Here is a 24,706-nt window from a genome sequence, read left to right on the forward strand (position 1 = left end):
AGGCTGTGTGAGTGTGTATCTGTCACTGAGCGTGTGTAAGTGTGTGTGTGTGTAGGAGGACTAAGCCTGTGTGAGTGTGTGTGTGTGTGTTGGGGGGTGGGGCTGATAGGATCTCACTGCTGTCTCCTGCCTGAGTCTATGTGTGTGTGAGTGTGTGGAGGGGGGCTGAGTGTGTGTGTGTGTGTGGAGGGGGGCTGTGTGTGTGTGATGGGGTGAGGCTGAGCCTGTGTGAGTGTGTGTGGAGGGGGGCTGAGTGTGTGTGTGTGTGTGGTGGGATGAGGCTGAACCTGTGTGAGTATGTGTGAAGGGGGACTGAGTGTGTGTGTGTTGGGGGGCTGAGTGTGTGTGTGGAGGGGGGCTGAGTGTGTGTGGAGGGGGGCTGAGTGCGTGTGTGTGTGTGTGTGTGTGTGTGTTGGGGGTGGGGCTGATAGGATCTCACTGCTGTTCCCTGCCTGAGTCTGTGTGTGTGTGAGTGTTTGGAGGACAGCTGAGTGTGTGTGTGTGGGGGGGGGGTGAGGCTGAGCCTGTGTGTGAGTGTGTGTGTGGTGGGGTGAGGCTGAGCCTGTGTGAGTGTGTGTGTGGGGGGCTGAGCCAGTGTGAGTGTGTGTGGACGGGGGGCTGAGCCTGTGTGAGTGTGTATCTGTCACTGAGCGTGTGTAAGTGTGTGTGTGTGTAGAAGGGCTAAGCCTGTGTGAGTGTGTGTGTGTGTTGGGGGGTGGGGCTGATAGGATCCCACTGCTGTCCCCCGCCTGAGTCTGTGTGTGTGTGTGTGTGTGTGTGTGTGTGTGTGTGTGTGGTGGGCTGAGGCTGAGCCTGTGTGAGTGTGTATGTGTTGGGGGATGGGGCTGATGGGATCCCACTTCTGTCCCCCACCGGAGTCTATGTGTGAGTGTGTGTGTGCAGAGGGGCTGTGTGTGTGAGTGTGTGTGTGGAGGGCGGCTGAGCCTGTGTGTGTGTGAGTGTGTGTGTGTTGGGGGATGGGGCTGATGGGATCCCACTGCTGTCCCCTGCCTGAGTCTGCACCCTGTCAAGCCCAGTCCTGCTGTGTCACAGGGTCTCTGGGCACCAGGAAATGGGCTCCCCGCTGTGGGAGCTGACATCGTGACGCAGTAGGCACTCTGGTATCTCTCTCTGGTTTACCATCCACCTGGCCCACCTGGAGAGTCCACCCTCTGGAGCCCTGTTGCCTGAGCGGGTCTCGGTGGTGCCTCTGTCCTCCCCTGCTGCCTGCAGACTGGTGAGGCTGCCAGGTGAGAGGCCCTGGCAGCAGGCTCTGCGTTGGTTCTCCCCACTCCGGGTGCAGCCTGGCACAGGGATGGGCAGGAGCTTCTCGGATGAGCGTGGCGTGGGCTTCAGACAGGACTGGGAGGGCCCCAGGCCCACCTGATCCCTCTGGGAGGCAGTGGGGCGTGGTCTGCCTTCTCCGAGCAACTTCCTCACCCACACAGGGGCACGGCACTGCACCCCGCCTCAACATGTTGTCGTGGGCATGAAACGACATGACTTAATGTGTCTAGAGGACCCGTGTGTGACCAGTAGAGTGGACTAGGGGTCTGCGGTGGACCTGAGGCACGGGGGCCCCCTCCTCCATGAAGCCCATCCAGGTCTGCCTCCTGCCCCCCAGCGGCAGTACGCTCTCTGGGTCCGCCCCCTGGAAACCCCCTCATGGCCTGCCTCGCTGGACTGCACCTGCCCATCCTGTGTCCCAGGTCAGATCCTGGTGTAGGTGGCCATGCCCCGGCCTGGGCTGTGCGGGCTGGCTGCCTGGATGCTCAGGTTTGTCTTACAAAAGGGCCAAGTTTGGCACAGAGGTGGCCTGGGCTGCACACTTCTATTATGTTCGGTGTAGGTACTGAGTGAGAGGGTGACTGAGCCATGGGACCCGCCGAGCTGCCTTATCCCCCTGTGACACCCACCTCTCTCAGAGTGGGGGAGGGACAAGCTTTCTGCTCACGAGAGCAGCTCGTGGGAAGGAGACCTCGCTCTGAAGGCACCCTGGAGGGAGGTGGATCTGTGCCCTATGGTTGGCAGGGCAAGCTGCTGGCGATTTTGGCTGCTGCTGATCTGTGTTAAGATGAGTTTAACTTGTGGCCAGTGTGGAGTGAGACTTTGGTCCTGGTCCCCAGGGATGGGCACTGCTGACACCTGAAACACGGCCGAAGTTTCAGATCCCTGATCGCCCACCTACTCGGGGTCCGGTTGTGCTGTAGGTCACTCAGCCAGGAGCAGGCAATGAATAGACGGGGTGTGGGTCCCCAGCTACTTGCTGCCAGCCTCGGGGGCACAGGTCACCTGCAGTCCACAGTGGACAGGGCTCCCTGTCCACAGACAAGCTCCTCAGCTTGTCTGAGAGTCTTACTTCCATGGGTTCCTGTCTAAAACCAGCCTGATTAATGACCCCCTTTGGCAGCGGGGGCTGGGGTGTTACACAGAGTGTGGTGAGCAGTGTTGGCAGAGGAAGTGAGGTGTTAGGGGGTCAGTTGTATTTAGTTGTCTGTACTTCTGACTCCTTGAGCAGCTTTTGCTTTGGCCAGAAATGTGAGCAACTAAAGTTGGTCATTGATATGGATCTCAGAGGGTCGCACAACTTTTGAGAGCAAATGTGGAATGAAAGCGTTCCTCTTTACTACGGGGAAAGCTCTGTCTCAAGTCCCTGGTCTAGGAGGTGAAATAGGATCTTGCTGTCTCACTGCCTGTTCTCAGGAGCTGTTGACATACAGCCCTGTTCTGTGATGTGCTCAGCATCTGGAAGGGATTTCCAGATGTCTCTGGGGGATCTGTTAGAGCCTGGAAACATGGGAGTTTTCTTGCAGCCCCGTGAGAGTATTCAGCTCTGAGGAATCAAGAGTCCTGGGCCTTCGGGGGAGTGAGGTTGCTCCCACTTTTTTGTCATCACAAACATTGCTGCTGTGACCATTTGGGTGACCATCTGCAGACAGAGACGAGCTTGAGCTTCTCCAGTCTTCACACCTGGAAGGGTCTTCCCTGGTCCGGGGGTCTGTGCACCTTCCTGGATGCTGCTCAGTGCTTCCCTGGCGCGGTGGTCCCCATGCCAGCTCCGAGTTCTGCCGAGGACCTGGTGTAGACTCCCCTTTCCTGGGTGGGTCTGGATGCCTTTGTTTTGGGAAGTGGAGACTGCGGGCAGCTTTGTGGGCAGACTCGCATGTTCTCGGTGCCACTGCAAGCCTTCTGGTCGAGTGGAGACCTGACCTGCTCTTCCCCAGCATTTCCTGAGTCTCTTAGAGGAGGTACCTCCAGCTGCAAGTGCAGCGCCTCTGTCTCGGGGGCCTGGCTTCAGGACTGGCTGCCACTGGCCATGTAACGGGGGGAGACAGCCACACCCCTCTTTGGACCTCACTGTCCCTCTCTGAGACGTGAGGGCTTGAATCAGTGACTTTACATATAGGCTCTTGGCTCTGTCCGTGTTGCTCACCCACTTTGGATTTTGTGACTTGCAGAGGGGTCCCCACTGTTGTGGGCACAGCTGTGGGCCTGAGCTGTGGCAACTGGCAGGTCAGGGTGGAGGCTGAGGGCTGCCTTGCAGGGCGGCAGAGGCCTGGCCCTCACCAGTACCTGGCTGTGCCCTCTGTGGAACAGTCTGTGTGCTCACACAGCTTGAGGGAAGGGCCAAATTCCAGTGCTTATTATGACCAACCTAGATAGCATATTCAAAAGCAGAGACATTACTTTGCCAACAAAGGTCCATCTAGTCAAGGCTATGGTTTTTCCAGTAGTCATGTATGGATGTGAGAGTTGGACTGTGAAGAAGGCTGAGTGCCGAAGAATTGATGCTTTTGAACTGTGGTGTTGGAGAAGACTCTTGTGAGTCCCTTGGACAGCAAGGAGATACAACCAGTCCATTCTGAAGGAGATCAGCCCTGGGATTTCTTTGGAAGGAATGATGGTAAAGCTGAAACTGCAGTACTTTGGCCACCTCATGCGAAGAGTTGACTCATTTGAAAAGACTCTGATGCTGGGAGGGATTGGGGGCAGGAGGAGAAGGGGACGACAGAGGATGAGATGGCTGGATGGCATCACCGACTCGATGGACGTGAGTCTGAGTGAACTCTGGGAGCTTGTGATGGACAGGGAGGCCTGGCGTGCTGCGATTCATGGGGTCGCAAAGAGTCGGACACGACTGAGTGAGTGAACTGAACTGAAGGCCAGAGCAGATGAATGGTGACGGAGGGAAGCCAAGCTGCGCTGCTGGCCCTGGGGGACCTCACCTCCAGAGGCAGAGGGGCGCTGCTCTCTTTCTGAGGCCTGTGTGAGCCCAGGTGGCGTTGCTGCCGGGTGAAATCCCCATGGAGCAGTATTTACCGTGTGCCTGGGAGTGTCTGCTCTGTCCCAGGGCACTGATACACACGGGTGTGTCCGTGAAGAGAGGGAGAGTCAGAGCCCTGCCCTTGTGGAGCAGACCTGGGAGGAAGAGGACTGAATGAGCCAGTGATACTTGTCTGCTTTGCTGCCTGGGACACCGGGAAATAGGGGCTTGAAACTGGGTGGGGTTCGTTTCGTCTCTTGGTTGTTCCTTGAGAAGCAGATGAGTGCATTGTACCGCCTCCTCGGAGGTGAGTTAGGAGGTTTAGCAGGATGAGGGGGCTGCGAGGCTGTTGCAGTCTTTAGGTGGGAAGTGGGGGCTCTGTCACTGAGAAGGTGGCATTGGGCCAGAGACCTGGCAGAGTGAGGGAGCTGGGAGAGCGTCTGGGTGCCTGGTGGTTTGAGGAACAGCAGAGAGGGGCCGGGGGCTGCAGTGAAGTCGCTGGGGTCGGGGGACGTGGCAGGGATGGGGCAGTCCTCGCGGGAGGCCCGTGAGAGCTCTGGCTTTGTCGGAGTGATGGGAGGGGCCACTTCTGGGTTTTGAGCAGAGAAGGGTCACTCTGGCTGCTGTGTGGACCGCGTGAAGAGGAGACCTGTCAGCAGGAGGCCAGAGAGAGGATGCTGGTCTGAGTAGGTGGAAGCTGGGGGGCTGTCGGGTACAGGGGCGGGATGCTGGGCCCATCCAGGAGAAGGGTTCTCTACGCTAGAGTTAATTCAGACGTGGGCCTGTGGCCTCGAGAGGGCTGTCAACAACATGTGCCTCTCCAACAGAGCTGGGGTTGTGGTGTTTTCATTTAACACTGAATTTTCCTAACAGTAGGATCCAGTTTTCTACAAAATAAGCAAAAGAAAAAGCATGAGAGAGAAATAAGGGACAAAAGAAGAGCGGGAAGGAGAGCAGTGACCCTGCAGCGTGCGCGTGTGCTCAGTCGCTCAGTGGCATCCGACTCCTTGTCTCCCCGTGGAGTGTAACTTGCCAGACACCTCTTTCTCACTCGTTGGGACTCTGCCCTTGGTGAGGGGACAAAATAAGAAAAGTGGAATGAGGGCAGGCCACGGGGGTGGTTGCCTTGCCATTCTGGAATCAGAAGAGCCTGGGCTCACAGCTGGGCCTTGGCCACCGTCCACCACGTCCCCTGGGACGGGTGACTTCGCCTCTCCAAGCAGCCACGGCCACCTCCTTCATCAGGGGCGTGGTGTTGGTGGCGGCCGGCTGCTGGACTCGTGCTTGTCCACGTTGCTTCCTGACCCTTGCTTGGTTTTGTCCCTTTGTGGCCCTACGGTGAGCAGATGCCGGTTCCTCGAGTGGCAGGGCGCAGAGCAGTGCTGGGAGTGGGGCGTGGCGGGAGGACTGTCTTAGCTGGAGGTTAAGGCGGGGACTCAGGAGACCCAGTCCTGACGTCAGCGTGTGTGACCTTGGGGAGGCAGAGACTCAGCCCGTGGACGCCTCCTGGCCGCCAGTACTGCTCTCGGCATTTTAAACACATCACCTCACCCTCAGATGGAGGCAGTGGACGTGAGCAGAGTCCCCAGAGTCAGGCCATTGACTCTTTCCTTCACGGTTTTTGCCAATATCCTAGAACTGCCTGCAGCATCAGCTGCTTAATATGTATTTTAAATCGACTCACTTTTTTTCCTCTTAGCCTCTCCTTAGGTGATATCTGTGAAATCATAGTTCTAAAGTGTTTTAATTTTTGCAGTGTTTTACATATCAAAGTAAGTCTGTGAGTATTAAAGTGGTTAGTCTCTGTGCTCCTTCAGAAGTCCTGTTTGTCCCCTCCGGAACCGATGCCGCATCTTGGGGAGCATTGAGCCAGGGCCTTTCAGGAAGCTTAGGTGTGGCAGCACCAGGAGATGATGGACACTGTCCTGGTTGCATGGAGCTCAGCTGCGCGCTCCGGGGGCCACGGTGCTCTTGGGCGCCTACTGTGTCCCCACCCCAGAAAGCCAGGAGGGGAGGAGGATCACGTGATCTGAGGGGGATGTGGGAGACCTGGCTGAGGCCACCTTCCTGCCTGCTCGATGGAGACAGGAAGCTGGCTCAGTGCGTCCCTTGGGTGTCACTCACGTAAAACAGCAGTGTTCTTTGGGAGGTCACAGGTCATGGGAGATGGCCACACAAAAAAGAAGAAGTCAAGGGATCTGGTGGATAAGACCTGACAGCCCTACAGCTGGCCGACTCCTTGGTGTGTGGGCGAGCTGGGACACTTACCCTAAGATTTCACAAAGCAGACCTTGCGACTGCAGGGTCACTGGGGCTTCCGAGGTGGCTCTGTGGTAAAGAGTCTGCCTGCCAATGCAAGGTTCGATCCCTGGGTCGGGAAGATCCCCTGGAGAAGGAAATGGCAACCCACTCCAGTGTTCTTTCCTGGGAACAGGTGTCTGGCAAGTTACACTCCGGGGGGTCACAAGGAGTCAGATACAGCAGAGCGACTGAGCACACACACGCGCTGCAGGGTCACTGCTCTCCTTCCCGCTCTTCTTCTGTCCCTTCTCTCTCGTGCTTTTTCTTTTGCTTATTTTATAGAAAACTGGATCCTACTGTTAGGAAAATTCATTGTTAAATGAAAACAACCCAAACCTCAAATTTATAAAAGAAGTGAACTAAGGAATGATTATACCTACTGCGTACAGATTATTTGAGCTCACTAAACAAAATCTTTAGTAAGTGCTGGAAAAGATAGGGAGTGACCGGCTGCCTGCAAGAGTGCTGCTCAGGGCTGAGAGATGGGCCCTGGGAGCGGGAGGCAGGGCGGCAGGTGGTGGGGCTGGCCATGGCGCTGTGGGCATGGGATGCACTGCACTGTAGAAATCATAGGTTTGTGCCCAGGGGCCCTCCAGCTGTGTCATGATATCTGCACGGGCATGTGGCCTGTGTGATGGCACTGCTAGCTGGTCACGGACATGTGCAGACCTCCCCCCTACCCCTTTTGCCTTCAGCATTGCCCTGGAGGGCATCTGGGCCCACTTCTCTGTCTCTCTCCCCTCCTCTCAGTGTGTGGTCTTCTCTTGGGTCCTTCCTCACCCTCCATCCCCGTGACTTGCCGTGACCCCTGGTGGTCATCCTGGAAGTCCACTTGGAAGGCCCAGGTGTTTGAAGGTCTGAGAGCAGAGCACATACAAGACAGACAAGCTTTTTCTTGCGTATCCTTCTGTGTGTAACCTCTGTACCTTGCTCTGCTAACAAGGTCTTCATCTCATCATCTCCTTGCCCAGATGGGGGTAAGGAGGTGAGGATGGGCAAGGGGGAATCCAAGTTGGTGCCATCATCTGGGCACCCAGAGGGGCTGGCTCCAGTTCCTGAGCCCGGGGCCCATTCTCCTCCAGACACGACAGGCTGCTCTTCCTCGATTTCTTGTTGGGCTCCTGAAAAGTGTCAGTCGCTCAGTCATGTCCATCTCTTTGTGACTCCATGGACTGTAGCCTGCCAGGCACCTCTGTCCATGGAATTCTTCAGGCAAGATTACTGAACTGGGTAGCCATTCCCTTCTCCAGGGGATCTTTCCAAACCAGGGATCGAACCTGGGTCTCCTGCATTGCAGGCAGATTCTATACCGTCCGAGCCACCAGGGAAGCCCTCCTGAGTCAAAAGACAATTGACGTCTCAAAGAGGGAGGAGGTTTATTGTAACCATTTATCCTTATGCCATTACAGGCAAGAAAATGGAACAAGGTGGGAAACTGCGTGGGGTAGAGGGTGGGACTGGGGAGAATGACCAGCATGTGTGGAAGGTGGTATGAATTCCCCACACCCTCGTCCCTGAGCAGAAGCCCACAGATCCTTCAGCTCCTCCCCGCCGTTTGCCACCTTGTCCCTCTTACATTCTATTTTCTCCTCGTTCTGTCCTGCTCTGGTTGACTGAGGTTTTGGAGACCTGGAATGTGGCCCATCTCTGTTGAGGTGGTGATCTGTGCTCTGGAGAAAATAAGTCTGGTAATTGAATAGCCAGGAGTGCGGTGGGGTGGAGCAGGGGGAGTAGCTTCCGTTTTGGTTGGGAAACTCTCAGGAGGTGACATACGAACTGGCACCGGAAGAGCTGGAAGGACACAGCTGTGCTTGACTCTAAGGGAGAGCATTGTGAGCAGAGGGAACCAGTGGTGCGAAGGCCGTGAAGTGGAAATGTGCTGGCATGTTTGTGGGATTGAAAGGCTGCCAGTCTGTTAGCAGATTTTTCTTTCCATCCTAAAAATATTCATCGTGTTTTCACATTCATCATTGATGTTCTTGAGAAAACAGAATTTTTTTTCCCCCCCAGGGAATCATTTGCCTGCAGCTCTTGTTGGAATTGATTACTAAGACCACCCAAACTAGGATCACACTGGTGGGAGCTGACCAGCCTATGGGGGGACCCACTCAGCCCTCATGCAGTTGGAGTGCTGCAGAGCCAGGCAGCTCCGATTATTGCTGTATCGTGACTTGGGCTGTTTATTACAGAAGGTATTTTTTGTATCAAATCAAGGTATTCTTGCCTGGGAAAGGCATTTGAGCACTCGTAGAACAGGGTGATTAGATCAGCTGTCCTTTACTGAGTTCCTATTGCATTCCTCACAAAAGCCTGGAGACCAGCAGCATGATTCTCTCCTATTTTCAGATGGGGTAGTTTTGGGGTTTTGACAGAGGTTGCCAGGTGATGAAGTGTGGACTTAGCATCTGATCCCAGAACTGCCCGCAGACCCAGCTGGGCACTCCAGCACACGTGAGATTCCACCCCAGACTGGTGTGCACGGAGCAGGGTGATAGCTGTCGTGGGCTCTCTCCTGTCAAGTCCAGAAGCTGGCACTGCAGCTCTCCTGCCCAGTGCTCTGGGAGGCCCCTGGGAGAAGCAGGCGCCTGTTGGCTGTTCCTGCAGTGCCTGGATCCCGCAATGAGAGCAGACTTCCCGGAGTGCTGTGCTGTCTGTCTGCCCTCCGGCAGCTCCTCCAGGGACAGCTGGGCCCAGGGAGGTGACATGGCCATCCTTGGTGGCCCTGTGCCTGCCGCCCTTCAGACAGGCCTTGGTGTTTCCTGGAAGCCTGGTGTCTCCCTGGGCGCAGGGCCCGCCCCACCACCTCCCTTCTTGGCTCCAAGAGCTCTGTGTGACCTGATTCGTAGTGGGCGTGCCGAGTGATACATGAGTTTTCTCTTCCAGGCTGAGCTACGGCTTGGCATGGCTCTGTCCCCAGTGGACATTTAGTGGAGCAGTGGTCTGGCTCTTCAGGCCTGTCTGTGCCATTGAGCCCGGGGCCAGACATCTGCCCCTGCCTGTCACCAGGCTGTGCCGTTCTGGGTGCTTTGGCCTCCCCATGTTGGAGAAGGTGTTGTATGTAATGGATATGAGGCAAACGTCCCTTCTCCCCCATCCCCAGGCTGTCCTTTGCAAGAGAGATGTCTTTCCAGTCTCTTATTTTACGTGGCACTCTCTCGGTTACATGCTTTATTTTGAACAACAAAGTACAGCTTGAGACCACCTTAGCCTGAAGCATTAATTACTGAATATGGGTGCTCCTAGAATTCTCTTGACAGACTTCATTAAAGGTAAAAGGAAGCCGAAAAATTTAACAGAGATTTAGCCACTGTGTCTGGGATTTTGATCTCATAATTATAAATGTGGAATATTGATATAAGGGATCCTTTTAAAGTGGCTGCAAATATCTGGTTATAGGCTGGTGAAAAAACCAACTGCCTTAATGGTATGGACATTGGTTCTCTAGGGCTGGGAGAGATGCCATTTCTGGTGACAACATCCCACACAGATTTATAAGGGGCTGTATCTGAAACATCTTGAATGGATGATTGGATGATGTGTTCTGGAAAACTGCTCTGAATGACTCAACTTGACTCTGGGGTTGGTAAAGACATTCGTGTTGAGGCGCACATGAAGGGTTTGGAAAAATTCAATTTGTAAGGTGTGTAGTAGATGGAAATAATCATGAATAAGATTTTTATAATTTAAAATATGTACATATAAATTGGGCTTCCCTGGTAGCTCAGACGGTAAAGCGTCTGCCTACAATGCGGGAGACCCGGGTTTGATCCCTGGGTCAGGAAGAAGAGAAAGGAGAAGGAAATGGCAACCCATTCCAGTATTCATGCCTGGAAAATCCCGTGGACCAAGGAGCATGGTGGGCTACAGTCCGTGGGGTTGTAAAGAGTCGGACGCAACTGAGTGACTTCACTTTCACATACATAAATTAATAAAAGTTGCACATAAGATTTGGCTTTTTAATCTACATCTCTAAAAAAATTGTAGTCAGTTGCTGTAAACTGTCATCTTGGATCTTCTCGTGGGTCAGCTGCCTTCATTATGGGAGTCACCCTGTGGCCCTGGGTTTCTGGGTTATGTGGTATTTCTTCCTGCGGCCCCTGAAGTGGGGGATCTGAAAAGGAGGGGCAGAGGGAGGGGTAGCAGGAGGGGAGCGTGTTCTCTGCCCCCTCCCTCTTTTTTTCTCTCTTCCATCACTCTTGCTTTGATCACCGCTGCCAGGCACTAGCCCCTGGCTGGGCTGGGGGGCTTCAGAGAGTGCCAGACTCTGAGCCCACCCTCAGGAGACCACAGTTTACAAACCTGTTTGAGATCCTGGCAGGCCTGGCGCTTTGATTCACGCTTGCAGTGTCTGTGCTTTGCTTCTTGCTGCAGAAAGTGTATTCCATGGAACATAATAATTTATCCTTAAGTAGATTTATTATATGAAATATTCATTGGAGCTGGCTTCTCCGTACAGCGTTTGGAACAACGTACCCAGTACAGTTTGTCCTCATAAATCTATTAATGCTGATGGGATGTAATTGTCTCCTGTGAAGCTTTGGGGTGAGACGGGGGCCTGGGGAGGGGAGGGAGCCGGCTGCTGCTCGCTGTCTCTCCCCCATGGCTTGGCCGTGGTGGACTCTGTTCTGAGTGTGTGTGGGTACACATCCATTTTTTTCTCTTCCTTTTTAATGAATGCAGAGGCTTCCATTTCTGAGGGCCCTCTTGTCAGCTTCCAGCTTCTTGTCAAATTCCAGTTTCTAGCAGTTGTTAGAGGTGTAATGAGGCTCAGAGGGAAAAGCCGGCTCATGAGTGAAGGCTGATCTGTGAGCAGAGGGAGTTCAGGGGACCAAGGAGGGGCTGGGTATGTGCGTGCATGTGTGTGTGCATGTGTGTGTGCGTGTAGTATTCTATCACAGAGGAAGCTCAGGGGACCAAGGAGGGGCTGTGTCTGTGTGGGTGCACGTGTGCAGAATGCTAACACTTTGGATTGAATGAAGCATGGCAACCCCTGAGCTAGGTGCTTTATCTGCTTGTCCCAGGTGGTCCTTATAGGCGGCGAGGTGTTGTCGTTCCTGTGTTATCCATGAAGAAACTGAGGCCCACTCGAGGCTCCGAGAGGTCTAGTAGCTTGGGTAGAATGCAGCTTATTAAGTTCAGCGAGCCTGTCCTCATGGCCTGGGGCTTTCCCAGGGCCCCGAGCGCCCCAGATCCTGGCCTCCAGGAGTGCCCCATCCAGCCAGTGCAGAAGCGGGACCTGCAGAGGAGACAGATGGGAAGTGGAGCCTCCCTCCTTGTGACACAGGGTGCTCAGGACAGCCTGACACATTGTGGGAAGCCGTGGGGAGGCCAGAAGTGGGTGTCTGAGCAAGAGTGGAAGACTGGCTGGAGTTTACCTGGCACATGGTGGCTGGGAGAGGTTGTTCCAGACGGTGCAAAGAGCAGGGGCAAACACGTAGGACGCAGGACACCAGGGTGTGGTGGGCAGGGCGGAGACTGCCTGGTTCAGTTCCCCTCAGTGCCCAGGGAGGGGAGGGCTGAAGGGCAGCTGGAACCACTAGTGTGGGGCCTTGCTGGGGCATTTGGACTGTGACCCGGGGCTCTGAGGAGCCAGTGGAAGTTTTGAAGCCAAAGATGAAGAGAAATAAATTTGCATATTTGGAAAATTCATCTTTCATTACAACAGAGACTGGTTTGGAGGGCGCAAGACAGGAGGTGGGGAAGCCTGTGAAGTTTGTGGTGCCCCTGCAGCCAGGATGTCAGGGGAGCAATGTGTGTGGGGTTGTCAAGGCCAAAGCCCTAGTTTGGTACCTGTGTTGAGAAACAGCAGAACTGGTCTGGATTCCACATCCCAGGTTGGAAAAGAAAGTGAAACTGAAAGTCGTTCAGTTGTGTCCAAGTCTTCGTGACCCCATGCACTATACAGTCTGTGGAATTCTCCAGGCCAGAATACTGGAGTGGGTAGCCGTTCCCTTCTCCAGGGCATCCTCCTAACCCAGGGCTGGAACCCAGGTCTCCTGCATTGCAGGTGGATTCTTTACTGGCTGAGCTACCAGGGAAGCCCAGGTTGAGAGGTCACAGAAAGGGGAAAAAGTCAAAGGGGGGGAAAAAAAGTCAGAAAAAGGATAAAGGCAAACAGTGCATTAGGAGACAAATGACAAGAAGTTGTAAAAAGACTTTTATGAAGAGATAAAAAATTTAAAGGCTTACAGATAGGGAATGATGAGGGCTAACACAGTATAAAAGATTTTTTTGTTTAATAGTGTTTTAGAAATTTAAGTGGATCTGAGAATAAAAAGGAAACACTTAAATGAGTTAAGACAAAAACAGATTTCTGGCTAAAAGCAGAACCTAAAGTAGGGGGGAGCAGACGGGACAGCTGGCCACTGAGGGGCCGTGAGGTGCTTGTTCTAGCCATCTGAGCGCTGACAGCTCTGGGGCTGCAGGCTTGGGTGTGGCACCGAGGGCTGGCCCGGGAGGAACCTGGGCAGGTGGAGGGAAAGGGCAGAGGTAAGTGACAAAATGGAGCCTACCTGCTCGGGGACTTCTCGGGCACTGCCCACATCTGTCATTTCTCTTGCAGCAGGGCTGCTGACAGTGTCTGCAAGCCAGACAGGGGCCTCGTGTGGCTCCTCCTTTCATGGTTGGCACCCTGTTCAGACAGGTCCTTGACCCTAGAGTCGAGGTGGTGGCCACCTCGCAGGCTCATCCTGTCCTGTTAGCTGCCAAGGAAGATGGAAGTGGAAAGTCATCCGCAGATCTCGTGGGAGGAGGAGGAGGGGCATCTGGGCTCTGGCCTGGGTGCATTTATTGAGCTCCTCTGTGTGCAGTGGAATGTACTGGGTGTTGCGGGGCACACAGAGCAACAGGGAAGACTTGCAAGACGTATGTGAGCAGAGTGCATGGTAATCTGGTGTCTCATGTGAGGCTGGGGCTCTCTGTGGGATGGGCTGATCATCTGGAATAATGTCAAACAAGGGAAACTGATTCAGGAGGCTCTCATGTCTCCTTTAATTGCTGATCTTGCTGATGTTTTCCTCTATGGGTCACTGTTAAGGAAAAGAGGAGCTGTGTGGAGCTGAAAGAGTGTGAGACTTGGAGTCTGGAAGCCACGGTTCAGTTCTGGCTCTGCCAGTTGTTAGCTCTGTGATCTTGAATGAGTGTAACATCTCTGAGTACCTACTTTCTCAGCTGTAGTTGGATGTCTGCCTGCTGAAGGCCAGGTTGTAGTGGGGATCTATGTGTGTATGAGAGTGTTTCATAAACTGCAGAGCTCTGTGACAGAGCCGCTAGTGACATCTCTAGACTCTGCGTGTTTTGAGGAAGGTGGTGCCTGGTTTCTCCTGATACCTCTCTCAGCACCTCCAGAGTGTCTGGGACACTCAAGAAATGGTAGTTGAGTCAATGGATGAGTTGACTGCATCTCCAGGCATTTTTCAGATTTCATTTTCTAGTGGCCAGACCCTCTCCCTGTCACACTGTTGGGCAGGGAGGTGGAACGTCTGACTGCAATGCAGAACATGTATAGTGGCCTCCAGGCGATGCTGGAGCCAGTGCCAGGCCCCTAGACTTGCTGAGGGTCCTCACTTCGTGACCAGACCCTTTAACTTGGTTTCCAGTCTCTGGGCACAGGGCTTCCTCCAGTGTGGGGCAGTTTGAAGCGCAGAAGCAGAGGCAGACTGGGGGCAGCGCCCATTCCCTGGCGCCCACTCCTCTTCCACTGTGCCCCACGTGTCTGCCTACGCACCCTCGCACTTGGTGTCCCATCCCCATTGCTGGACTCTGCTGACTCCCCACTGCTCCCCGTTTCCTTAGCTCTTAGGGATTCCATGTCCCTCTCTTGTGGGCCCTGGAGAGGCCATATCTGTCCTGTCCACGGCCCGTGTGTGTGCTGGGGCCCCGCCTGGGGTGCTCACTCTTGCTGTTCCCTGTGCCCTCCCGCAGGTCGTCTTCCACGATGTTGGCGTGCTGACAGACAAGCTCTTCCCTGTCGTGGAGGCCATGCAGAAGCACTTCAGTGCTGGCTCTGGGACCTACTACAGCGACTCCATCTTCTTCCTCTCAGTGGCCATGCATCAGATCATGCCCAAAGGTAACCTGAGCAGTGGGGCAGCGGGCCCTGGGCTGTGACTTTGCATCTGTTTTCCCGGCTCCAGCACTGCTGGTGCCCTGTATCAGAGAGCAGACAGAGCTCTACTCCACACGATAGAGAGGGCAGGGGGCAGCCACGCCCTCCATGTACAGCGCTCCCTGCACAGAGACTCCAGGGCAGGGCCCTGGGCTGCACAGCTCCCAGGGCCTACTCATGAGTCCCCCGTGTGAGTTGTGCAGCACCGACATTCTGGGTTGGGGCACCTGGGCTCCAGCCCTGACTGCTCCTCACACACACACACCTCTCTGAGACTCAGTTTGCTTATCTGTAAAATGGCAGGTTGGACTAAATGACCCTGTATGTCAATCTGTGATCCTGATCTTTCTGGTTTGAGCCTGTACTTATCTGACTTTAACTTATCAAACTGAGATGTTAGAAGTGCACATTATGACTTAGGAGGACTTTTTCTGAAACTCTGATGCACAATTAAAGTATTTTCTGGGCTTTGGTCCCTGTGGGGCAGAAGAGATGGATTGTCTGGTCTGTGATAGGTCGGCCTTGTGTGGAAGTGCCGGTAGGTTATCCTTGGACTAGAAGCCTTGTAGGGGGTTGGGGTCTCATTTCGTGGGGTATATCAGGCTTCTGGGTTCTTCTCCTCCAAATAGTCTATGATTGAATCTGGGGCCCTGGGTATTGGCCCCTGCCCACCCCTATTTCTAGCCACAGTGAGCCATGAGCCGAGCTTTGTCGGGGTGAGGAGGGGAGTTCTGGGATCTTGGGGTAGCAGCTCTCCAAACTGTGACCAGGCCAGGTGGGACCCAACAGCCCAGGGGACAGCCTGGTCACTTGGGAGGTCTCTGCTCCTGCCCAGCAGCCCCGAGTGGGAGAGGAGCTGAGCACCACTGCCCGAATTCCTGGTGAAGGGAGACAGAGGCCGAGGCTGGGTTCCTGTTGGCAGGTTGTCCTAGTATAGGATAATCTAGCCCATCCATCTTGGCTGAGACTTTGTCTCCCTGGGGCAAGTTCCTGCACCTGCCTGTTCTCTTAGATGTCAGGCGAGGGCTCAGGGAGCTTCATGAGTGCGGGTCCGAAGAGAGAGGGGACTCACTCACCTGAAGGGCGCGGGAGGAGAGCTGACATTTGTGATGCTGTGGGGAGACCAGGTGCAGCTCCAGCAGCTCCCCGAGTCCCCCACAGCCCTGGAGCTCACACACGTGTGAGCTGACCAAGGAGTTGAGTGACTGGCAGTCACTCCTCTCCCCTCGGGTGGGCAGGTGTGATTTCTCTGGGCAGACCCTGTGCAGGTGCTGTGGGCATCTCAGCCTGCAGGAAGCTGTGGCCCTGCCCTCCTGGATTCCAGGGAGCAGACAGATATAGGTGCTGGTCCCAGCTGTGCTGCTGACCCCGTGTGCCTTTGCTGAGACCTCAGTGTCCCCACCTGGAATTGCAGGAGCTGACCTAGTGAAGAGTCTAGGCTTCCAGGAATCGCCCTAGGAGATTTTGTAGTTCTCGGGAGCAGAGAGAAGAGGGGTTTTACCCTTCTTTTACCCTTCTTACCCCCTCTCTCTCCCACCCGTGCTTCACTCCTTGCAGTCCATTTTGGTCGCTGTGTAGAGCAGGCTTGAGAGCAGGATTCTATTTGGTCAAAGGGTTTTGTGGTTAAACTAGCAATTTGAGATTCTCGACCAGATGGGCCTTAAGGGCCTGCCCAGTTGTGCTGTCCAGGATGCACGATTGGCCTTGAATGAAGCTCCGTGACAGAAGGCGTGATGAAGAACATCAGGAGATCTGGGGGGAGGCAGGCCTCCTCCCTCCCTCCCTCCCTCCCTCCCTCCCTCATCAGCTGGTAGGTCTCTGCCCATCACGTGCTAAACTCTAGGCCAGGTCATGCTTTGGGGCACCCAGAGGGAGGGGCTTGTCAGGAACACGGTGTGAACTCTTAAGTGCAGATGACAAGAATTAGGGACCCAGGCTCCACTCTCTGCCTCGATGACTGTGGTTAGGGACCCAGGATGCTTCCTGTCTGCTTCACTGACTCTGCCCTGCCCAGTAGCCTGGCCCTGTCCCTGGGCCCACATCTGCAGAGAAGAGTCTGTGGCCTGGGCCTTGCTGTCTGGGCAGTAGATATCCCTCCACGTGCTCCCTGGCCCTGGGGGCCCAGTGTCAGGAGGTGGGGATGGTGCTGTGTGAGATGTGCCGACCCAAACACAGACACTTTTCTCGGGTTTTTAGGTGAATGATGCCAGAGGTTCATTTATCCATCCACCCGAAGTCTGCTTCCTAAGAAGCGCATTATTAGGAGTTACTAAAGTTTGATAATCATAAAATGAAGCAAGCCGTCCTGGAGTTCTCCCACGGAGCTTGGGTGTTTCCGCCCAGCAGTCTGGCGGCTGCATAACACTTGGCAGTGTTGCAAACTCCTACTGGGCAGAGCCTTTGGAATTCCTGTGATTTTCGGAAGGAGTTTTGTTTCCAAAGCAACATTAGTGCTGTCTTGAGTTTGTCCTGTCTCTTTATTGCTGCCTTTTTTGTTTTCATTGTTTTCAGTCATAGAAATTGCTATTGTCTTGTGCTTTGTTGATGATTTTGTTCTTGTGTAATTGCCACATTCTTGCTATTTTGGTTTATTTTGTTTCTTTCTCAGTGTTCTTTTTTCTCTGGGAAAGTGAGAATGGGATGTGGGTGGATCATAAACCTTTGGTCTCACCCAGGAGGGCTGGTTCAGAAAAGCCTGTGTTCCCCTGAGTTACATCTCAGGAAGTCCTGTCTGGAGTTTGTCCCCCAAATCCAGGTTATTTCTGTGTATTGAAGTAACGTCTCTCTTCCCCTCCCCCTTATAAAACACAGTTAGTTAGCATTAGTCATTCAGTCGTGTCCGACTCTTTGAAACCCTGTGGACTGTAGCCTGCCAGACTTCTCTGTCCATGGGATTCTCCAGGCAAGAACACTGGAGTGGGTTGCCATTTCCTTCTCCAATGCATGAAAGGAAAAGTGAAAGTGAAGTCGCTCAGTCATGTCCAACTCTTCGTGACCCCATGGACTTCAGCCTACCAGGCTCCTCCGTCCATGGGGTTTTCCAGGCAAGAGTACTGGAGTGGGTTGCCAACATCACCGCTTTGTTAACTCTCTGAGTATTTCCTAATATCTTCCCAGCACATAGCTTTTAAAAAATTTAGGCAAAGTAGAAGTTGGACTACATATTTAAAGCATTATGAGTCTTTCTTATATATTAAAGTATGAAATTCAACCTTCATTTAAGCTGAAAAATTGAAAGAAATGGTACAAGTATCATGACTTATTCAGTTAATGTCACTCATCACCATTTTCTATGTAATCATAGTCTTTGAAAAATTTTTGAATGGTTCCATTGAGTAGCTAAACCTTAGTTCGCTTTGTCATTTCTGTATTCTCAGCTACCTAGACGTTTTCTGTTTTTTTCCTACGATCATAAATTACACTGTGATGACTGTCCTCATGTATAAGGATTTTTTTCTTTAATTAGGATGATTTCCTTAGGCTAGCTCCCTGCAGGTGCAATTCATCGGCCAAAATTAGCCTTACAAAGCCTGCCTGTGTTGGCTGCCTCTGCCCCAGGGTCTCAACGAGCATGGGCAAGGTTCTGTACAGTTTCCCAAGCCCGTTGATGCCTGGCCTCTTGGAAGGACCCAAGGCAGCCGTGTATGAACTTCAAGGCGGTTGCTGTCCCCACTTGACAGGAGAGGAAGCGAGGAGCTGGGGGAAAGCTCCTTCTCTGAGTTCTGGGATGAGCTGGGCCTCCCCTTGGGTTCCTGAGGCCTTGACCCTGGCTCATCCTGATGGCACAACCTACGTGCCAACCTCTCAAACCCGCACAGCCCCCTGAGGCTTCCAGAGCCTTGCCCCTCTTCTCTTCTGGGCCCCTTGCTGCAGCCCTGCAGTGGGGGGCCTGGCTGGGCCGGGTGGTGATGGTTAGCCCCGTGTGTGTTACCCTGACTATCCGCTCCTCTCAGATCACGTCCGCAGAGAGCATGAAGGCACCTTGCTGGTGGATCGTGCTGCCTCTGATTTTGGTCAGACCTTGTGTCTCCTTCCGTTGCTTGTTGGAGGGGCCACGTGCGACTAGCTGCTCCTGCTGCTCACACTTGCCTACCCATGTGTCCTATGCAGACACGCGGCCTCTCTCTGCTCCTCACTCACACCCACAGGGCTTTTATCTCCTGTCAGTAGTGTTGGGCTTGTCACCATTGGAAGCATCTTATGCAATGGAAAAGAAAATATTTTTTTGCCCAACTGGAGGTGGAGGGTGCAAAGAGCAGCTTCCTTCTGTGTCACATGGCTCCAAGGAGCTCTTGGCTCTGGCTTAGAGACACCAGGCCATAAAAACAGCCCTTACCTAGACTGAGCCATGATGCCTGGTCCGTGGTGGGAAGGGAAAGGCAGGTGCCCACACGGTCAGCAGTGTGTAAGGCTGGCCACAGACCCCAGGAGACTTTCCTGGAAGTCTCTCTTGTCCTAGGGTCAACGCTTTGCCAATAGATATCCTTTGCCAAGGGTCTGGTGTTTGCATGACCTGGTGCTAGGCACTGTGGGTGTCCCAGAGATGTGTGCTGGACTCATGACGGTGGGGTGGGCGGCATAGTCCAGTGACGAGGCAGGACGTCATGAAGACTGCAAGGGAGATGCACACAGGGCTGAGCATTCAGAAGCGGAAGAGTCACAGGCATTTAGAAGGAAGGAGGAAGGCTTCATGGAGGAGGTGGAACTTGAGGTGGGCTTTGAAGGGTGGGTAATTTCATTGTGTAGAAACAGGTAATGAGCAGTTCAGGCAGTTGGAAAGAGTGTGGTGAGTGTTTGGGAGATAGCACACTGCCTCCATTGACACACACATTAGGGCGCATGTTGGGAAACCGTGAGAGAGAAGGTGGGTGGGGAGGTTGGCATATGCCAGGGGCTTGGATGCCAGGCTGGGGGGCTGGCTCCTCACACATGGGGCAGAGCCTCTGTGAGCATCTGGCAGGGAGGTCCTTGACCAGATCCATGCTTTAGGAGGTGTCTGAGACTGGGAGTGGATTATAGGGGGAGATGGTGGGGCCCAGCACATATCTTTACTGAGTGTCCATTGGCTGGACAGGCTGGGAGGGACCACGGGTAGACTCCCTGGCTTCATGTGGCAGCTACTCTGGATGTGCGTGTGTGTGCACACATGTCACATACGCAAGGGGAACTGCAGAGCCAGGTGAGACCTGAGAGGCATCCCAGCGTTTGCACAGCCCCGCTCTTTCCATGAGACCCAGGGAGGAGGTGGAACGTGAGGTGGGCTTTGAAGGGTGGAACTGCAGATACTGCTACAGTGGCTGCTGTGGGAACAGTTATGAACTCCCTCCAGCTTTTAACAACTCTGTGGGTTAAGAACGGAAGGAAGTAAAGAACTTATGAGACTAGACAAAGCAGACTGATTTATGAGCTCATCAGCCCTGTGCAACCAGTGCAGGTATTCCTGCCCTGGGGCCTCTTGCCTGTAGTCCTTTGCACTTTAGTGTGAATTAGCCTCCAGTCCCATTGCTTTCCTCTGAGCACTGAATGGAGATAGATAGCCCATGAGAATGAGATGAATGTGTGAAATAATGACAAATGAGGTTGAGGGAAAGGTGGAAGGAAGGAGGAAAAGAGGATTTTGAAGCTTGGTGCACTTCTGGGGTCTTTTGGAGACAGGCTCAGGCTTGTCTTGAGAAACCTCAGAGGCCAGGCAGAAGGAGCTCAGGAGGAGGGAGGCCCACGGCCTGATTAGACCCTGGTGAGGCCTCAGTCCTGGGAAGTTCGAGGAGACCCTGCTCTTTTCCGCTAGTACTTTCCCTCCTAGACCCCATGAGTCTGGCCCCCTTGGGCCCTGGAACCGGGCCTGGATGATAGAGTTAGCATTAGCATGCTATGCATCTATCTGGCTTCTGAGGGCCTAGCCTAGGCAGCTGACTGTTTTTACCATGGTGTCTGTTGGAGCAGGGGTATAGGAAATTCTGAGTGAGCCTTAGGCAAAATCAGCTCCACAGCAGATAGACCTTAGGCCGCAGTGGAGTCTGGCCAGCTGCTTGTTCTGGTCTGTGTGTTATGGGGTCATGTTAGCAGGGACCTGTGTTCCTGCTGGGACCTCTTGGTTTCCCTGCCTGCAGTTGAGGAATAAAGTTGTGCACAGCCTGTGTCTGCACGGAGGTGGGCTGGACCACCTCTCCTGTCTTGGCCTGTGCTCAAGGCATTGGCACCTCTGGGCTCAGGATTTCCGAGGTACCCCTGGGCTCAGGATTTCTGAGGTTGATGCTCGTGGGCTGTGCTGGCTGCACTGGCTTCTGGCCCGCTCTGTGTGCTGGAGGGGACTCAGGTGGGGTCATCCTTGGGGTGTGGGGACTGTCCCTCGCAGTGGCTCTGCTTGGGGCACACTGTGGAGGGGGCATTTGAGATGAGGACATGGGTGTCCTCTGCCTGTCTGGGGACAAAATCTCCTTTAATCACAACCTTTCATCTTTATAGAGGATGTTCATGTCCACCTATACTGGGGGGAGGTGGTGCAGGAGGCACTGTGACCCCACTGTGACCCACAAGGGAATTGAGGCACAGAGAGGGGCAGAGACCTTCCCTGGGTCACAGAGCCTGACTGAGCAAGGACATGGCTGACTCTCAACCAGCGCTCATCAGGGACAGCCCCACACTTTCGCAGCTTGGGTGAGAGGCCGGCCCAGCTCTGCTGCTCAAGTGTCCAGGCTCACCCTTCAGGCTTGCCCTTGGGTACAGTCCAGGGAGGGTTCACATTTGCAGAAGCTTGAGTTTGCTCATGAGTCAGTCAACCAAAATTTGAGGGCTGGCTTTGCTCCAGCACTGTTTCTGGGGCTTTGAGTAAGGAGAGAAAGTTCAGTGTTGCCTCCTTTCCCCTCCAGGCTCAGCTTTCCCATCTGTGAAGTGGGGATGCTTTTCCCTTGGTTCCAGGGCTGTTGTGGGGAAAGGTCAGTGTGGGAAAGTACTGACTTCACAGTGAGTCGCTGCTGATTATGATTCCTTCGTTTTGGCATTTCTTCAGGTCAGTTGCTCCTAAAGCAGTGGTTCCCAAGTTTTACTATCCACGGACCCCACAGCTGTCTAGGTCACCAATGGCTATCTCTCCCATTTGTTCCCAGGAGAAAACCAGTGCCCAGCTTGGGGGAAAAGACTGTGCTGGATGGGTGTGCTGGCCAGAGAGGTGGGATCTGGCCAGTTGTCAGCTCCGGGCTGGAACAGGGCGTCGTGTTGTCCTTTGCTGTGACCTTATCATCCACAGGAGGTTGTGTACATCCCAGAGAGCAGGGGTTGTCAGAGCAGATGTATTATCTAGTTGAAGCCTCCTAACAGTTCTGTGGTGTAAGCAGGAATTGACATCCCAGTTTTATAGATGGACACTATGGTGTCCAGAGAAGTGCGGGGATTTGACCAAGTCACCTGCTGACTAAGAGGCAGGACTGGGATGAGGATCTTGGCTGTCCCGCTTCCGCTGTCTCCTGGCCTCAGTTTCCTCACTCTTCAGCGAGCATATCGGGCTCCATCATCTCCTTGGTCCTTACCAGCCAGGCATTCGCTCCCTCAGTATACATACCCTGAGTTTATCAGCCATGCAGGTGGTATATGTGTGTATTTTTTATATGTTTCACAGTTTTCAAATTGGTGGATACTCTTCCTATCTGTGTGTGTGTGTGTGTCTGTCTTCTTGGCTCTAGCTTCTCAGGATCCCCTTTGATTCTCAGCACTCTGGGCCTGTGCATCTTCTGCACGTGAGTCTCCCTATCTAGTCTAGGCTAGTCACTTTTTAAAAAACCAATAGACTTTATTTTTTAGAACAGTTTTACACCTATAGAAAAATGTGAGCATAGCACTGAGAGTTCCCATGTGCTCCAATTTTCTTATTATTAACATATTACATTAATGTGGTACATTTGTTACAATTAATAAACTGATATTGATACATTCTTATTATCTAAAGGCCACACTCTTCAGATGCCCTTAGTTTTAGTCTAAGGTCCTTTTTCTGTCTCAGGGCCTACTGTGTGACTCTGGCCAAGTTGCTGAACCTGCCTAGGCCTTGGCTTCCTTGTCTGTAAAATGGAGACAGTAACAGTTCACAGGTCAGGGGGTTGTTACAAGAATTAAATGAATTAGTATACTTAATAGGCTTAGAACAGTGCCTGGAACATGGTGAGGTGTTAGCTTGTCTCCTCTCTGGATCACTCTGTAAAATGAGGATGAGAAAATTCAGAGGATTAAGGAGATAAAAGGCAATGGCACCCCCACTCCAGTACTCTTGCCTTGAAAATCCCATGGACGGAGGAGCCTGGTGGGCTGCAGTCCATGGGGTCGCTAAGAGTCGGACACGACTGAGCGACTTCACTTTCACTTTTCACTTTCATGCATTGGAGAAGGAAATGGCAACCCACTCCAGTATTCTTGCCTGGAGAATCCCAGGGACGGGGGAGCCTGGTGGGCTGCCATCTATGGGGTCGAACAGAGTAGGACACGACTGAAGCGACTTAGCAGCAGCAGCAGCAGCCCTCAGCACTGTGCCTGGTTCGTGGTGCGCACCCAGTAACTGGCAGTATAAGACGTGCCTCCAAACAAAGCACCAAAGTGTGTGGGGCTGGAGGCACTCTCAGACTCTTAGGCACCCAGTTTTGCCTTTTGGAAGGAGCTTCTGATGTGGGAGAAGGGGATTTTCTGGATGAGCCTGGGCAAGTCATGTGACCGCTTATCTCCCAGGTGAGGACGCCCATCTCTGACCTGCCTTCCTCTCAGGGTTACTGTGAGCTGGAAATGGAGTAATGCAGCTTAAAATGCTTCTCCCCCCACCTGCAACACCTTTTCCACCAGCTCCCAGCATCAGAGCATCTGAAATCTGTGCAGTCCTAGCACATTATCAATACCGTCAGCCCCATACCGCTCCTGCTTCCTAGCGACATCTGCGTGTATAAAGATCGGGCAAATGCAAAATGCTGTCAGCTCCCTGAAAGTGCAGGACTTGGGCCCACAGCGTCTTCTGCCCCAGAGTCACCTTCCTGAAACCTCGTGTGATGCTTGCTGTTGTAGAACAGAATGAAAAGGTGACTGGTGATGAGTGGAGGGTGGCCCAGCCCTGCCTGCTCCCGGCGCCCCCTTCTCCTGGCATCATGGGTGCCATCACCCTTGAGCACCATTCTTTCAGCCATCTCTCCAGGGGGCCTTGCTGTCCTGAGGCTGAAGGTAGACAGTTGGACTCTAGTGAGGACATTTTGGGATCCACTTTGGGTCAGTGGTGCTAGATGGAAAAGGCTGGTATGAATCATGGGTAATTTGTGCATCGATGAATCTCAACCCAGGTTCACAGGTCCATGTGAAAAAGAATGGAGTCCAGGTTGGAAAGCCTGCAGGTGGGGGATAAAACCGAAGTGGGAAGATCCAGACTGACAGCTCTCATTCATTCCTGCTTTGAAACACTGAGGTCATTGTGCAGCCTTTTGCAGAAAGCTTTTAAAATTCCATCTTTTTCTTTTTTCCCCCTTAGGTGAAATTTGACAAATGTAGTAAAAGCTATATTCAGTTTGGATTTCTTTGTTCTGTGCTTTTTGTGTTTTCACTCACTACTGTGGGGGGTCGTTAATGTTCCCCACTATTCTCTCCTAGCAGTTTTATAAAAGAGAGAAGGCTTTTAAGGCTGGTTTATGAAACTTTATAACTTTGTTCAGTTAGAACTCAAATCAGAAAACTAGTCAATAACCAATGTTTAATCATCCATCAGTGAAGCGGACCTGTATCTACCAGGAGGGGTCCCATAGGGGGATGTACGTGAATTCTGGAACCTGGGGTGCAGTGGAGAGCGGTGGGGATCCTGAGGGGGCCTCTTCTCTGTCCTGACCCCATCAGCCTCAATAGTGAGAGAGAGCAGAAACAAGGGGCCCACTAAACTCACTGATGCTGTTTTGATTGGTTTGCCAGCCCCTGGAATCCTTTATGGGAAAGGTGGCAGCTGTACCCACAGTTAGTCCCATGGTCTCTGCTTGCTTCAGGGGTGAAGTGGCCTCAGGGGTGGTTTAGCATGGACGTGA

At 53.3% G+C, this 24,706-nt stretch overlaps 1 protein-coding gene across 1 annotated transcript in view; it reads left to right on the top strand.

The window, feature by feature from the left end:
* Positions 1-24,706, top strand: part of XXYLT1 (xyloside xylosyltransferase 1) — a 173,198-nt gene that overhangs the window by 14,355 nt on the left and 134,137 nt on the right. Inside the window, exon 2 of the mRNA XM_027537931.1 lies at positions 14,489-14,636. Coding sequence (XP_027393732.1) covers positions 14,489-14,636 — 148 coding nt within the window. The remainder of the gene's footprint in view (positions 1-14,488; positions 14,637-24,706) is intronic.

The sequence above is a fragment of the Bos indicus x Bos taurus genome, chromosome 1 (genome assembly GCF_003369695.1).
Source record: "Bos indicus x Bos taurus breed Angus x Brahman F1 hybrid chromosome 1, Bos_hybrid_MaternalHap_v2.0, whole genome shotgun sequence".
NCBI lineage: Eukaryota > Metazoa > Chordata > Mammalia > Artiodactyla > Bovidae > Bos > Bos indicus x Bos taurus.